Consider the following 16,647-nt stretch of genomic DNA (forward strand, 5'->3'; position numbering starts at 1 on the left):
ACCAGTAAATTATTAAAGGAGAAAGTAAATTTAGGTGAAAATTCCCATGGGGTGCCCTGCAGGGTTTTGTTGTCCTCGCCATGCTTTCAAGGTAGTCAGGAGTGAGTGTCTTTTCATTCCATGAATCAGTTCTTTGCCTGAACTCTGCAGCCTTGCTTTTCCTGAAGATCCCATGGTGCCCAGTGTTGGGTTCTTCTGTTAGCACAAGAAAGTGGGGTGGAGAGGGTGGGGGATTGTTATTTAATTGAATTTGTATACCACCTTTCACCCGTAGATCCCATGTCAGCTCACTGCATAAAAATGCAATATAAAAGTACTAAATACGTAAGGAGAACAAGAGCAGAAACAAAACAAAGAAGTAATTAAATTCATCCAAGGATCACAGGGTGGTTTACAATATAAAAACACAAATATACATAGTGTGGTAACAAGCAATACCAATACCCCCTGCTGCTGCTGCTGCTGCCTACTCTGTGCCTGACAGGTGCTGGCTTTAATTTTAATATATTTTTTTAAGATGCATTGCAGGAGATTGGACTAGATGATCCTCTGGGTCACTTCTAACACTACAATTCTATGATTCCATGATTCTATGTGAGCTCCTATGGACCCTTTTCAGGTTGGGAAATGTAGGCAGCCTGGAGGCAGCAAGGTTTTAGAGAAATGTGTCTCCTCATTCCCCTTCCAATAAACACCACCGAGCTACCTACACTAGACGAATGGAGAATGAAGATGACGGACTATGCAGAACTTGATAGACTGACGGGAAGGATCCGAAATCGACGAGATCAGAGATTTTTAGAAGATTGGGAAAAGTTTACAGAGTATATGCATAAATTAAGTGATAATCAAATAACGCTTGTAAGCTTTAATGAAGCTCTGTAAGAAGAAACGTTAGAATGTGAGCAAAATAAGATTTAATCTATAAAAATAATGGAAGTAATGTTTTAGAAATGTGCAAGAAATTAAGAAGGGAAGGAGTATCAGTCGAGGGAAGTCAAAAAGAGAATGGATATAAAAAAGATGTATGAATTGTATAAATTTTGTATTGGAAAAATTGAATAAAAATAATATTGGGGGGGGGGAACCACCACCTATGGCAACCAAAATTCTGAAGAAGTTCTAAAGCACCTGGAGAATGAGGCAGAAAAAGAGAAGTCTCTTGTTCAGGGAAAGGTAACTTTTTGAGAAACGGGGGGGGGGGGGGCAGGTTTCAACCTAGCACTAGTTTGAAAGAAGAGAGAGTTTGGACTTGATATCCTGCCTTTCACTCCTCTTAAGGAGTCTCAAAGTGGCTAACAATCTCCTTTCCCTTCCTTCCCCACAACAAACACTCTGTGAGGCGAGTGGGGCTGAGAGACTTCAGGGAAGTGTGACTGGCCCAAGGTCACCCAGCAGCTGCATGTGGAGGAGCGGGAACATGCAACCCGGTTCCCCAGATTACGAGTCCACTGCTCTTAACCACTACACCACACTGGCTATCTGGTCCAAGTCAAGTCCAGTTTATAGATAAATAATAAAAAGGGAGAACAAGGGTATTGGGCAGATAGCAGCTGGAAAGAAGACTAAGCAGGCAAACCAGGCCGCCTGGTCACGGTCTCTCTTGCTGCGGTGAGATGTATTTATGTTTGAATTATGGTAGTTATTGTTACATGTGCAGCTATACATGTAAATAGACATATGCAAGTTTTATGCAAGTCTGCCTTTAGAGGGATGTGTTTCCTTTATTTGAATTATAGCAATTTCTGCATGCCTGTGGGTGATTAGCTCTCCCTGTTTTGCAGTGTGTAAGTATCACTGTAGCAAAACACAAATGAGCAGAAATGTCATCCTGCCAAGTTAGAGAGGTGGTTGTGCAGCTGTTGGCAGCGGGTTGATGGCAGGCCTAGTTCTCCCTTGGGTTACATGGCAGGCATCGGTTCCCCAGTAGCTACCCAAAGATGCCTATGATGCTGGCCCTGCCAAGAGCATCTTGGTTTGCATTTCCCGTTCTGTATCCTTTTGTGGGGACGTCTATGGATAGCACCTGTTTTTTAATGCTATGAGCCATGACAGGTAGATCGAAGGCTCCATGTTCAGAGTCAGTATAGCGATGAAGATCAGATGTTTTCTGGGACAAGCGGTGGTGGGAATCTGTTTGCTTTTGCGCTCTGCTTTTAAGCTTCCTGGAAGCATTTGGCTAGCCAGTTTTGAAAACAGAATGCTGGACCAAATGGCTCTTTGGTCCATCAGAGCTCCTCATATGTTGCCATTTTCTTTCTCTCTCGAGGCTGTGGATGAGCTAGCAGGGCTTGCCCTTACGGAGCAAACGGAACTGTGGGGGGGGGGGTGTACTCCCTGACCTTGAGACAACTGCTATGCTGGTGATCTGAATCAAATTGTCAGCTGTCGACACAGTATTATCCATGTTGCATTCAATCACAGTGCACTGCTTCCAGCCGTTCCCCCTCCTTCTCTCCAGCCTTGGCCTAGTTCATGGGTGGCCAATGCAGTTGCCTCCAGATGTTGCTGGACTCCAACTCCCATCAGTCCCAGCCAGCATGGCCAATAGTTGGGGATGATAGGTATTGCAGTCCAGCTGCATCTGGAAGGCATCACTCTGGCCTAGTTAAAGCCCTTCTGCAGGCCTGTGTATAAAGCCTGGCCAGGGAGCTGTGGGTGACCCTGTTAATAGCCCAGTTAAACTGCAGACAACAGATAACACAGCATCTAGCTCAAAGGCCATCAAACTAGAGAAATGGTTGTGAACACCACCAGCACCCTGGAGGACCCTTAATGTAAGGGTTAATCTTTCCTTCCCGCTTGTAGACTCCAGATAGATTGTCCACTCACAACAATTAGGGTATGGGGGAAATTAACTCTCCCCAGGGGCAATGCACACCCCAGAATTGTTCCCATGTTGCAGTTAGACTCAGTGGGGGGGGGACTCTTCTGCTGTAGCCTTCTATCTGTCAAGTCTAATTTCAGTGAGGAGATGGGGCCTTTCAGGTGATAACAGAGGCTGCTGGAGGTTAATGTGTGCCCGCAGGCACTGCGTTGGCAACCCTTGAATTAGCTACTCCCTTTCACCATTCTGGTGGCACAGTCTTTCCTGTACAGCTGTGTGTTTGTGTATTTCCCACTCGTTTCTATACAGCATACCCTTCAAGTGTCACGATTTTCCCAGGACATCCCGGAATTGGAGAAGCCATACTGGCTTCTGATTTGATCCTGGAATGTCCCATTTCCCCCCTCCAGCGCCATGGCCACCAAACTCGGGGAGGAGGATATGCTTGCAGTGGGGCTGTGTTCTCACTTCAGACCTCTGTCTCTTGTGAGAGTGCAGCACCAGAAGACACACATCCCAATTTCAGCAGAGGAGTGTTGGAGGGTATGATACAGCTTGTGCAGAAAGTAAGAAATACTTCTAGTGGATTGTGTCCTGTAGTCCATTAAGTGGGGGGGGGGATCACAAAACATACAGAAGAAAGTCCCTCCAACCTGTGCAATTTCAAAGCACTTAAAAAATAATAATACATGAACTAATTAGCAGTCCGCCCTCACGGAACAACTTGATGCTGAGAATATTCTTCTTTGTAGAATAAAGTACAATTTTGCATCTGGGATTAGTTCTTTAAAGATAAGTCTGCTTTATTCTTATGACAATTATAATTAGCTCTTAATAAGGGTTATGAAGTTTTAAAGAACTGAAACAGGGACTGGGTTTTAACTTTTTTTTTGGCAGAAAATAAAGTATTCTCATGTAAGGTCCTATTGTTACAAAGCCTCTTAAATGTCAGTTTAGATACATCTATAGGTTTCTTTTATCTCTCCCCTACCATTCAACGCATAAGAGTGTAATATTTAGCATTCTAATTGCAGCTTGGTTAATTTTAAAAGGAACGGATAATGGTTGTGTGTCCCCTTTTATGTATAGCAATAAAGAGTATTTGATATGCATTCTGCATCTTAATTCTTTGCCATGTTTTTTTCTGTTAGGAAAAGACCCTTAGAAGCATTTCAAAGACTTCTAGATCCCAGCAGTTCTTTCTTGTCAGTTTACTTAAATAATAATACTGACATATTATTGAGAGAGGATTGAGCATGCAGAGGACATAACTGAATGTGAAGCTTTAAAATAAGAGGTTGCAAAGGAGAGGCTGGCTGTCCTTACTCAACTTGATCTGCAATGTTTCTGGAGAAATGGATTACCCTCAAGAGTAGTACCACCTGGAACCTCAGCATGCAGCATGGCACCCGCTTCTAAGACTCCATCCACCAGGGGGCAGAGCTCAGTAGTAAAGGTTTTGAGCTCATGATGGCCAGAGCCAATGAGTGAAGGTGCAAAGTTCTTCCACCTGTGGATGGAACCCATAGAAAAAGCTATGTCAAGGTGCACTGCTTTGCACCAAGGTGCCAGCCATCAAACAATACATCCATACAGCATACTCACTAGACAGCAATGCTTCATTCCATTGGTAGTCCTTTAAGCTGAACTAAAGTGAGGGTTGGTGTCTTCAGTTGTTCTCATTTAGCTTTAAAGATGACCACCCACAAACTGGCCTCGCCTTTCTGCAACTTCACAACTTTCGCTTCGCAATTTTCGCACGCTCCCAAACTGGAGCAGCCCTTGAACAGCTTTATGACTGCCTGTTATCTTTCCCCCCCTCTCCCTCCTACAGATTGACCCATAAAATTTAGAGCGGAGAAAAATGAAGCTTCTGTATTTAATAGCTCTCATTTGCCTGTTTCCTCAAAGCGAAGAGAATCCATTAAGCAGTGACAATGCCGGCCCCCGAAGATCATTTGAAGACATTAAGAGGGAAATAGCGGGCTATTCAGATGTTGCTAAGAAGATTATCGACCTTGCCATCCATGGCAAGGCTCAGAACAGATCCTATGAAAGGCTTGCATTCTTTGTGGACACTTTCGGGCCAAGAGTGAGTGGTTCCAGAAATCTAGAACTAGCTATCCAGTACATGCACAAAGTCTTGAAGGAAGATGGCCTGGAAAACGTCCACCTGGAGCCAGCAAAAATCCCACACTGGGAAAGGGGGGAAGAATCAGCAATAATGATGAAACCACGGAACTACAGCATTGCCCTTTTAGGGCTTGGTGGCAGCATTGGGACTCCTCCAGAAGGTAATGTCTGAGTTTGCTGAATTATTTTAGGGTATATGTACACTTCCCCACCAAGCGAGAGATAACAAATCAATAAAATACAAAGTTAAAATTCCAAGAGTTGAAATGCATTAAAACAGCATCAAAACAGCAACAGAATGTTGTGGGAAGCATCAGTTGTAACAAACACCTTTGTTAGAGTCAAAGAAGAATTTTTTCTCTTTCCACGGCCAAAAATAAGTAATTGCAGTGAAACTTCCATTTGCTGCATATCTCACTAATAAGCAATGGAGGAATCGATTTCAGTTTCCCATTTTTCCAGTCTTAAGTTCAGTTTCCAATATTTCTGCATCATCTGCATTTTAGTGTATGTTTCTCCTCATCTACACATTTTTGTATACGACTTTGGCCAATATTGACATTTTTCCAAGCAGTTTCCCCGAAAGTTCATTTTCATATGTTCTTTTCATTAATATAGCTGCTCTTATACACACTTTACTCCTAATATACACATTTTTTTGTGCACACAAAACTTGGAGAGAAGCATGAATTTTGAAGGATGGTTGTGTTTCTGTTTGCATATTGTTTTAGGAGGTGTGGATTTGGTAGGTTTGCATTAAAATTCCTATCATAAACTTATTGCTGCTCTTTGCCTGGTGTGTCAAAATGATCTTTTGCATAATCAGTTGCATATTTGGAAGTCCCTGTGAACACCTTGGTGTGGAAAACATGAAGTGGGTATTTGTGTTTATTAGGGCTTTCTGTGAATGTACATTGGGCTGTGAAATATGTGAGGTGTTTTTCTTACCAGTTGACCCTCAACATATCATATTCCCCAGCTCCCTCGTGAATAACCATTCCCCCCCCCCTGCTTTGACCATCAAGAGAAATGGGGAGCACATCATGGAAAACGTAGTCCTGGAAAGAAATATAAAGTTAGAAAAGAAATCATTTTCCTTGAGACACATTGGCTTCCTCCCATCTTAGTGGAAACTTCTATAGGTATCGGAGCCAATTCCAACAAAATGATTTCCCTCTGTGGAAGAATACTTGTGAAACTTTGTCAGGCTGCAAAATCCACATATTTTTCTGGCGAGATCCGTGAGCAGTAGCAGACCTGAGTTAATTCCCTGCTCTCAGATCTCTCTTGCAGAATCCGCTTGGACTCGTCATCCTGATGTAGTCTTGGAACCTTGCCTCAGCCATGACTGTTAATCTGCAACCCTAAGCAGATCCTGCAGGAAATAAGTCCCCGCAAATCTATTGGGATGTTCTTCTGAGCAAACCTGAAACCTGCTTTGGGTAGAGCTACCTGGAGCCTTCGCCACTACAGGGCACCAGAAAAAATGTAGCTTGCCAAAGGGCCAAATTAGATGAGATGGTAAATGTGTTTAACATGTCTTAGTTTTTATTTAAACAGCGGGGGAAGGAATAAGAAGAAGAGGAGGAGTTTGGATTTGATATCCCGCTTTATCACTACCCGAAGGAGTCTCAAAGTGGCTAACAATCTCCTTTCCCTTCTTCCCTCACAACAAACACTCTGTGAGGTGAGTGGGGCTGAGAGACTTCAGAGAAGTGTGACTGGCCCAAGGTCACCCAGAAACTGCATGTGGAGGAGCGGGGACGCGAACCCGGTTCACCAGATTATTAGTCTACCACTCTTAACCACTACACCACACTGGTGTACCATGGTGCCTGGGAAGAGGGCTTTAATCCCACTCACCCCATCCCTGGTTCTGCAGTTAGTGATGTAACAAGACGTCATATACTGTAGTGTCCTGTATTCATCACATGCACCACTGTTTCCATTTTACTGCAGTTCCTCTTCAATTGATGCTTTTTGTATCTGTCTGTTATCCGCACTCCCATCACCATAGGAGTGTTCTTGCAAATTCACTTGACTCTCCCTATTTTTAAAAATGTATTTTTTAAAAAAAAAATTGAGGGGACATGTTTCCTGTTCTTAGAAAACTCAGCATAGCATTTTTTAAAAAAAATCAACTTTGGGCAATTTGATGGGGCTTGTACAGGCTATGAAAGGGAGGCCTCCCTAGCAGGTGACATATTTCATTAATGCAGCAAGGAGCTGTCAGGAATAGCTCCTGTTCTTCCTCACCTTGATGAACAATCATGAGCACATGTTATTATGTTTTCATCGCTTGATGCGGTGTGTAAATGGAGCACTGGGATGAATTACCTGGTGCCAATTCTGCTCATCTGTTACCGAAGCACATATGTCATGTAGATTGCAGTGCCAGCCAGCACAGACTTCAATCCCCCCCCTTTTCTTTTCCTACTGGAAAATGAAAATCTGCAGATCCCTGGCTTCATTTTCGCCGGCTCTTTGGATGAGCCTGTCACTGAGACATTTCTTAGGTACACGGCTGCCCTCTTCATTAGAAACTGCTGCAGCCTATCAGTTCACCTCCCTTGGATGCCAAGCCAACTTCAGTAGATTTCTCACTCAGTACTCAGATTTGGCATGCTTGGCACTTGGCGGGGGACGGTTTGGGGAGGGGGAGTTTGGAAGCCCAGACAGCCTGCCAAGTTAGATTTTTCTCACCTTTCTTATCTATTCCTAGAATCAAACTTCAAGGTCTGCCCACAACCTTTCTTAATTTATTTCCCCCCTAGTTGTAGGCAGAAGTGGCATATTTTCGATGTGTAATGAATTTTCAATAGGAAACCAATTTTGTGTGACCTGGTCTGAGCTGCAGTCCGGTGGGCGTCTGCACTGCTATTTTTCTAGAAAGAGAGGTTCTGGAACTCACCATGAACGCCTCCCTCTTTCTCTTAGCATGGCAATGGCACCCACCTGAGAGCTGCTGGAACTGAGTTCCAGTGAGTTCCCCCTGAAGAAAATGCCCTGGACATTTGGTGTGTCTCGCTGCCCACATCACAGTACAGTGGTACCTCTGGTTGCAAACAGGATCTGTTCCAGAGGCCCGTTCGCAACATGAGCAGAATGCAACCCGCGCCTGCACTTGCACGGGTTGCAATTCACCGCTTCTGCGCATGCACATGATGTCATTTTGCGCATTTGCGCATGCGCAAGCAGCAAAACCTGGAAGTAACCCTTTCTGGTACTTCCGGGTCGCCGCGGGACGCAACCTCAAAACGCTCATCCTGAAGCAAACGTAACATGAGGTATGACTGTATCTCCCCACCATTATTATTTCACTCCTGCCTGGACTGGATTTCAACCCTCTTGCCCACACACGGTGCCCCTCCAGCACCTTCCTCTATTTGGATTAAAAACAAAACAAAACTGAATTGAGAGCGACTGGACAGCATCAGCACACCGGCAGCACTGAACTTCCTGCTTCCTGGTTGTTTATTAGCTTGTCCTTTGGTCTTGCATCAGATCAAACGCAGTGGGAGCAACTAAAGGAGCTCTGAAGGATAGGGATGATCGTGGATTTAATTCAGTCCGTGTTTCTACGTGAACCCAACCAGGTTCGCGCTTCCTGTGCTGGTTCAGAGTGGAATGTGAAGAGCTCCCAAAGGATCTCTGCCGACTGAATCACATTTGTCATTTTAATACCCGCTCACCCAGTGTGAGCAAATGTATAGTGCTCCACATATGGGAACAACAACAACTTTGCATAGAATTGTAGAGTTGGAAGGGACTCCAAGGGTCATCTAATCCAACCCCCTGCAATGTTTGATGAAGATGTCAGGTGTGGGGGGAAGGCAAATTTTAGAAAAAGAATTGAAAATAACATTGTCAATATCGTAACACCATTATAGAAATCTATGGAGAGATTAATGGCATGCAGTTCTGGTCTCCTCACCTGAAAAAGGAGCTGTGAGTAAAAGTTACAATGTTTGGAGATTTTTAGTTTACCAAAAAGTCGAGTCAGTGGGGTGTATGGAATGTGCATAGATATTTCTGTCTCTCATAACAGTAGAACCCATAGGTATCCGATGAAGCAGCATCTTGGAAGATTCCTGACAGACAAAAGAAGGCACTTTACACACTGTGTCGTTAACCTGCAGGACTTGGTACTACAAGATGGCGACCGACTTGGATGGCTTTGAAAGGGGTTTAGACAAGATCAAGGAAGATCAGTGTCTACTAATAGTGATGGCTATGCACTACCTCCAGCATCAGAGGGAAGGCGCTGAATGCCAGTTACCAGGGGTGGGGCTCAAATGAGAAGATTGCTGTTGTCCTCATGTCCTGCTTGTGGGATTCTCATTGGCCACTGCAAGGACAGGATGCTGGGACTAGATGGCCTTTTGTCTTGATCCAGTAGCTCTCATGATATCTTTTTATGTCACTTCAAAGCCCATCCAAGTTGGTCGCCATCTTGTTGGTCGCCACCTGAAGGAGCGTCTCCACCCCCATTGTTCAGCCCGGACACTGAGATCCAGCACCGAGGGCCTTCTGGTGGTTCCCTCACTGCGAGAAGTGAGGTTACAGGGAACCAGGCAGAGGGCCTTCTCAGTAGTGGCGCCCGCCCTGTGGAACGCCTTCCCTTCAGATGTGAAGGAAATAAGCAGCTATCTTCTCTTTAAAAGACATCTGAAGGCAGCCCTGTTTAGGGAAGTTTTTAATATTTAATGCTGTATTGTTTTTAACACTTGATTGGAAGCCACCCAGAGTGGCTGGGGAAACTCAGCCAGATGGGCGGGGTATAAATAAATTATTATTATTATTATTATTATTATTATTATTATTATTATTATTATATCACATGTTGAGGGGGTGTTTCTATCAGAGCTTTGGATATTATGTCTTTATGTAGCAGCCAGGAAACGGGCAGTAGTTTGCTGTTGAAAACTTCTTTAGTGCAAGCATCTAGATAAGACTACAGTGGTGCCCCGCAAGATGAATGCCTCGCAAGACGGAAAACCCGCTAGACGAAAGGGTTTTCCGTTTTTGAGCTGCTTCGCAAGACGAAAATGTCTTGCGAGTGTTCCGATTCCCCCCCGCTTCCCCCCTTTTTTCTAAGCCGCTAAGCCGCTAATAGCCTTTTAGCCGCTAATCCGCTAAACTTTTAATAGCCGCTAAACCGATAATAGCGCTAATCCGCTAAGACGCTAATAGGGTTGCTTCACAAGACGCAAAAACCGCTAGACGAAGAGACTCGCGGAACGGATTAATTTCGTCTTGCGAGGCACCACTGTACAGTGGAACCTCTACTTACAACCATAATCCGTTCCGGAGGTCTGGTCATAACTAGAAACGTACATAAGTAGAGACGCACTTTCCCACAGAAAGTAATGGAAAAGTGAATTGATCCGTTCTAGACGATGACCCCCCCAAAAAACACAGCAATTTAACATGGATTTTACTAACAAGACCATAGATCCATAAAATGAAGGCAATAATTAATGTACTGTGCTATAAAATAAATAAGACAGTATTGTAGATAAAAAATAGCATTTTTTTCCCTTACGTGCACTGAGGGTGGGTGGGCTTACCTGGCTACAAGCTGGGGGTGGGGCAAGGGTCAGTAAAGAGCTGATTCACTTTGGCCAGGGTCACTTTTTTTTCTTGCCAGGCCAAGTTCTTCTCTGAACTTCCTCAGGTTAGTTCCTCGGCGGGGTTTGGGGCTGCAGTGCGCCCTGCGGTGCCACTTGCAGGCGGCACCTCTTCCACAGCTTTGGGGGTGGGATGGGGGCCCTCTCCCCAGCAGCAGAGGCCTCAGCGCTGCTCCGCAGCCGGCTGGGCAAGCTCCAGGCTGCTGGCAAGGCCTCTGTTCATATCTAGAGGAAAGTTCATAAGTCAAAGCACCTACTGAATGTCGTAACTGGAATTGTACGTAAGTAGAGCCGTGCGTAAGTCGAGGTTCCACTGTAATTACAATTTACAGTTACAAATTGAAGAACAGAAAGGAGACTCTAGTGCTTTTTCATTCTTTCCTTTGGCCTTGGCACAAACCGAGTGTGTGTGTGTAAGGGGGGGGGGTGACATTTGTTCCAGCATTTAGCTTTTACTGACGTGTTTTGCGGCTTCTAGGTGAAATGCACAGTGGTGGAATTCCAGGCATCCATTACGACTTCTATATTTAGCGGCCAAGGCTTGCTCTTGTTGAACAGTTTCCACTTACTTCTGTAACTCGTCTGCAAGATTGGATCTTGAGCATTGTGGTCATCTTGCGAACGATTTTGTAAAAACCATGAAACGTGGTTCCCAAATGTATGCTCAGTGAAAATATATGTAGTATGAGCACACACAAAAAACCATCCCATCTGGTTACCACTGTTAACTATAAACATTTATTTGTTCTCTCAGGCAAGGCCACAGAGTAGGCAGAGAGGAAATGTTTATTGTGGGTGTTTTTTGTTTTGTTTTTACTTTTTGCTTAAGAGTTTATTTGTACTAGAAATTCAGAAACTTCAGATCTTTGGGTTTTTTTTTTTTTTAAGAGAAGAAGCAAAGCCTACTGAGAGGAATTCCTGCAGGCTGGCCACTGCTTTTGTGTTTTTATAAATCACTTTCACATCCACCCATGGGTTAAAAAATATCTGTATATGAAAAACATTGGTTTCATTTCAAAGAGGACTTCATGAAAGAGAATTTCCTGGCAGATTCTGCCCTTTATAATAATGTTTCATGTTACTCAGCAACCAAGCAAAACAATGGTCAGATTGTATCAATACTTTGAAGCTGTGTGGTGTGTTTAAAATGGAAATAATTGAGGCCCTGCAAATCTATATTCCTGACAGGAGACGTAATGTCATTGTCCCTTGTTTTATTTTATTGAATTCTAGCGTATTGCAGGAATGATAAAAGGCACACATGCGTTATCTTGGAAATATGGGAGTGTTACTGTGCTGGGAACTGCTATTCCCTAAGGCCTATGGGTCAGCTTCCCCTCTGACATATGGCTGGCCATCACAGGTGACCATCTTCTAATGCAGCCTCCTTTCCTCTTCCTTAGAAATGTACACATTGCTGTCATCTTGCATATCCATGCACAGGGCCGGTCCTACCATTAGGTAGGGTGAGGCAGTCGTCTCAGGCAGCTTATTTGGGAGTTGTTTCCAGACCACCTGTTTATCGCATACGCATCTTGATTGGTTTGCAAAAAGTATGCAGGGAGGTTAGACACTAAGTGTTGACTCTGATTTAGGGGACTTTGATTAGGTTGAATCAACAAATGTTGTCCCATACTTCTCAGTGTGTTTTCCCATCACTTTCCTTATCACAACAAGTCCAGTTTTGGGGGGAGGAACAGGGTTTGTTGTGCAAGCGCTTCAAATCAACTTGAATTGCACCACCTGAACTTGACAGTACGTGACTGAATCCCACTTGAAGAGCCTTGGGTGACATGAAAGAGGAGCAAATTGTTAGGTATTTAACTTATTACTACCATAAGGGGAAGGGACGCGGGTGGCGCTGTGAGTTAAACCACAGAGCCTAGGGCTTGCTGATCAGAAGATCAGCAGTTCGAATCTCTGCGATGGGGTGAGCTCCCGTTGCTCCATCCCTGCTCCTGCCAACCTTGCACATCAAAGTGCAAGTAGATAAATAGGTACCGCTCTGGCGTGAAGGTAAACGGCGTTTCCGTGCGTTGCTCTGGTTTGCCAGAAGCAGCTTAGTCATGCTGGCCACATGACCCGGAAGCTGTACACCGGCTCCCTTGGCCAATAAAGCGAGATGAGCGCCGCAACCCCAGAGTCGACCACAACTGGACCTAATGGTCAGGGGTCCCTTTACCATAAGGGGAAGAAAAGATCCCTGTGGGTACTATATGCCTTGATATGTGGGGACGGGGGCACTATGTTCTGCTTCATCTAAGTTAGTGAAGTGTCTGGCTCTGGCCCACTACCATGCGAGCTGCCTCAAGTTGAGGGTTTGGGTGCCATTATGGGCTGAAGAGTGGAAGACAGAACAGATCTGACCCATGAGCCATCAGTGCACTTATGCAAGAATGTAAGAGAAGCCTGCTGGATCAGGCCAATGGCCCATCTGGGCCTGCATCCTGTTCTCACAGTGACCCACCAGATGCCAGTGGAATGTGCAGGATGTGTACCAAAGCTCTTCCTGGTACCTTGTGTCCCACCTTGATTAATGGGAGGTAGGGATGGTGGAGAAATTTGGACCAGTTCACATTTTAATGGAATCCTAATCTGTGAAACAGTATACATCTGAAATGCAACTGTCCTTCAAAATTTGCACACAGTTCTTGAACCAAAAAAATGTGTGCAAAAATGCATATAGCTGGGGGGAATGTGCATATAAACGCATATATGGGTGAAGATAACATACCCAAAAGCATTTGGTTAAGGGAAAGTGCATGCAAAAATGTGTATAGTAGGAGGAATTCGCACTAAAATGCTGATGGATTGTCATAGCAATGTTCCTTTTAATATAAAAATTGCAAACAGATGCAATAATGTAGAGAACTTAAGACTGGAATATGAGATTCTGAGGGAAACAGGACAGATATGGCCCTCCCTGTTAGGAGGAGATGCCATTTAGATTTTTTCAGGCACTAAAATGTCTTTGGTCAGGCCTGACTCCATAACTGTCCCAATTTTTCATTTTCAGGCATTACGGCTGAGGTCTTAGTGGTGACTTCCTTTGACGACCTGCACAAAAAAGCTCAGGAAGCCCATGGAAAGATCGTTGTTTACAACCAGCAGTTTGTCAGCTATGGTGAAACAGTCCTGTACAGAGTTCGAGGAGCAGTGGAAGCAGCTAAAGTGGGAGCGAAGGCATCTCTTATCAAGTCTATTACTCCGTTTTCCATCCATAGGTAAGGGCTTGTTGCTTGGTCCGAATCAGACGTCACCTCTTCTTTCATCTGGGGGGTGGGGCAATCCTGTGGCCAGATCTGCTGGGATGAGCAGCTCAGGATGCAGTGGATCTCTGGCAGCCGGCTGATTCGTGGCTCAGCTGGCATTAATCCTCAACCCCAGCTCAGCTAAAGATACCCTGATGTAACTTGCTCATCCTGGCACAGCTGAGCAAAAGCTGGTGTGAGTCCCCAAAAAGGGGCATTCTGGGGGTGTAGAGGTGGTAGGGGGATGCGGGTGGTGCTGTGGGTTAAACCGCAGAGCCTAGGACTTGCCGATCAGAAGGTCGGCGGTTCGAATCCCTGTGATGGGGTGAGCTCCCATTGCTCGGTCCCTGCTCCTGCCAACCTAGCAGTTCGAAAGCACATCAAAAAGTGCAAGTAGATAAATAGGTACCGCTCCGGTGGGAAGGTAAACGGCGTTTCTGTGCACTGCTCTGGTTTGCCAGAAGCAGCTTAGTCATTCTGGCCACATGACCTGGAAGCTGTCCGCGGACAAACGCCGGCTCCCTCGGCCAATAAAGCGAGAAGAGCGCCGCAGCCCCAGAGTCGGTCACAACTGGACCTAATGGTCAGGGGCCAGGTGGTAGGGCTAGAGAGAGTAGACTTAGACTGGGTTCATGACCTGGAAACCTGGCATTAAACACTATTTTAAAGGTTTGTTTTCCCTCTGCCAGGTATAGGCAGAGCAGCAGCAGCCGCTTCTCTCCTGAACGGTGTTTGGATCAGGTGTAACTTGATGCCTACTTAGCTTCCACTGGCCTGCTTTATGCCTGCTTCATGTACACAGGATCACTCCCTTAGTGTTTCAGATTGCCTCCATGCTCTGAGGCAGGCTTGCTCCTAATAAAGAAAGGATATTTGGATTGGAACCATTTGCTGTGTATATTATATTGTTGTTGTTCTACTGGTAGTTCAGGTTTGGAATTTGACCTCCAAAGACTCTCAATAGCTAGAGCCCCAGGCGTTATTCGTGAAATTCCTGGCTATGTGATGAGAATGTTGAACGTCATCCTTTTAAACGTATTTAGCACAAGTTATGGCACATAGTTGAGAGAGTAGAGCATGAGACCCTTAATCTGAGGACTGTGGGTTTGAGCCCCACTTTGGACAAAAGATTCCTTCTTTTTTAAAAAAATATTTTATTTTCAGTTTTCAAAATAACAACATTTTTACTTTCGTAAATACATACCCAATCCAAGTTTGCCTTTAAATGGTTCCCCCCTCCCTGGTTTCCATTTCCCCCTTTTTATTCTCCTTGCATATAATTATATTTCTCTAATTAATTTCAACTTCTTTTCTCTTCCTAATTCTGTTATTAGTTCATAAATGTTACATCAAACCTGCTAATGTTTTAACATTTTTACAGTGTTCTTTAAAGTAATCTATAAAGGTTCGCCATTATTGATTGAATTTTTCCTCATCTTAGTCATCCATTCTTCTGTTGGGACATTCTCTTCTTTCCACTTCTGGGCAAGTAACATTCTAGCTTCTGTAGTCAAATACATAAACAGTCTCTTTTGTTTCCTTGGCACTTCTTCTCCTATTACTCCTAGTAAAAAAAGCACCTGGTTTTTAAACAAATGTACTCTTAAACATTTATTAAGTTTCGTTGTATATCATTTCCCAGAAGCCCTTTACTTTTTTACACATCTGCCACATATCAGAAAATGTACCTACTTTCTCCTTACATTTCTGGCATAGTTTAGAATAATTTTTATACATCTTAGCAAGCTTTACTGGAGTCAAATACCATCCATATATCATTTTCATATTATTTTCTTTTAGTGAACTACAGGCCGTGAATTTTAAATTCTCTTCTCCACAGCTTTTCCCTTGATTCAAGCGGTATATTGTAACCTATGTCTTGGGGCAAAAGATTCCTGCATTTCAGGGGGCTGGACTAGACGACCCTCTTGGACCCTTCCAACTCTATCAATGACTAACTTTTGCTTTGGAGTAATACCAATGACCCCAATAGCATTGAGAGGAGAAGCAGTCCAAATCAAATGTAAACCATTGGAGAAGGGGGTGGGGAAAATGAAGGCCTGCCCAACTTACCGTATTTTTCTGTGTACAGTGGTGCCTCGCAAGACGAAATTAATCCGTTCCGCGAGTCTCTTCGTCTAGCGGTTTTTTCGTCTTGCGAAGCAACCCTATTAGCGGCTTAGCGGATTAGCACTATTAGCGTTTTAGCGGCTATTAAAGGCTTAGCAGCTATTAAAGGCTTAGCGGATTAGTGGCTAAAAGGATATTAGCGGCTTAGAAAAAGGGGGGAAGCGGGGGGGGGGGAATTGGAACACTCGCAAGACATTTTCGTCTTGCAAAGCAAGCCCATAGGGAAAATCGTCTTGCGAAGCAGATCAAAAACGGAAAACCCTTTCGTCTAGCGGGTTTTCTGTCTTGCGAGGCATTCGTCTTGCGGGGCACCACTATATAAGATGCCCCCATGTATGAGACGACCCCTATTTTTTTAGCCCAAAATTAAGAAATACAGTGGTACCACTGGTTACGGACTTAATTCGTTCTGGAGGTCCGTTCTTAACCTGAAACCGTTCTTAACCTGAGGTACCACTTTAGCTAATGGGGCCTCCCGCTGCTGCCACGCCGCTGCCGTTTTCTGTTCTCATCCTGGGGCAAAGTTCTTAGCCCAAGGTACTATTTCTGGGTTAGTGGAGTCTGTAACCCGAGGTGTTTGTAACCTGAGGTACCACTGTAAATAATTGCAACATTCCGTGTATAAGACAACCCCCAATTTTAACCTTAAAATATTTGGGAGGAAATATACAGTGGT

The 16,647-nt window shown here is 44.4% G+C and overlaps 1 protein-coding gene across 3 annotated transcripts in view; it reads left to right on the forward strand.

The window, feature by feature from the left end:
* CPQ (carboxypeptidase Q) overlaps positions 1-16,647 on the forward strand; it is a 165,256-nt gene that overhangs the window by 21,541 nt on the left and 127,068 nt on the right. For 2 of the 3 annotated variants that reach the window (XM_082235760.1, XM_082235762.1), the window contains exons 2-3: positions 4,662-5,121; positions 13,607-13,814. In XM_082235760.1, coding sequence (XP_082091886.1) covers positions 4,692-5,121; positions 13,607-13,814 — 638 coding nt within the window. In that variant the 5' untranslated portion in view covers positions 4,662-4,691. Of the gene's footprint in view, positions 1-3,318; positions 3,394-4,661; positions 5,122-13,606; positions 13,815-16,647 lie in introns of all 3 variants that reach the window. The other variant, XM_082235761.1, reaches the window with a different exon arrangement.

This window comes from Podarcis vaucheri (genome assembly GCF_965113315.1).
Source record: "Podarcis vaucheri genome assembly, chromosome: 8".
In the NCBI taxonomy this organism is placed as follows: Eukaryota; Metazoa; Chordata; class Lepidosauria; order Squamata; family Lacertidae; genus Podarcis; species Podarcis vaucheri.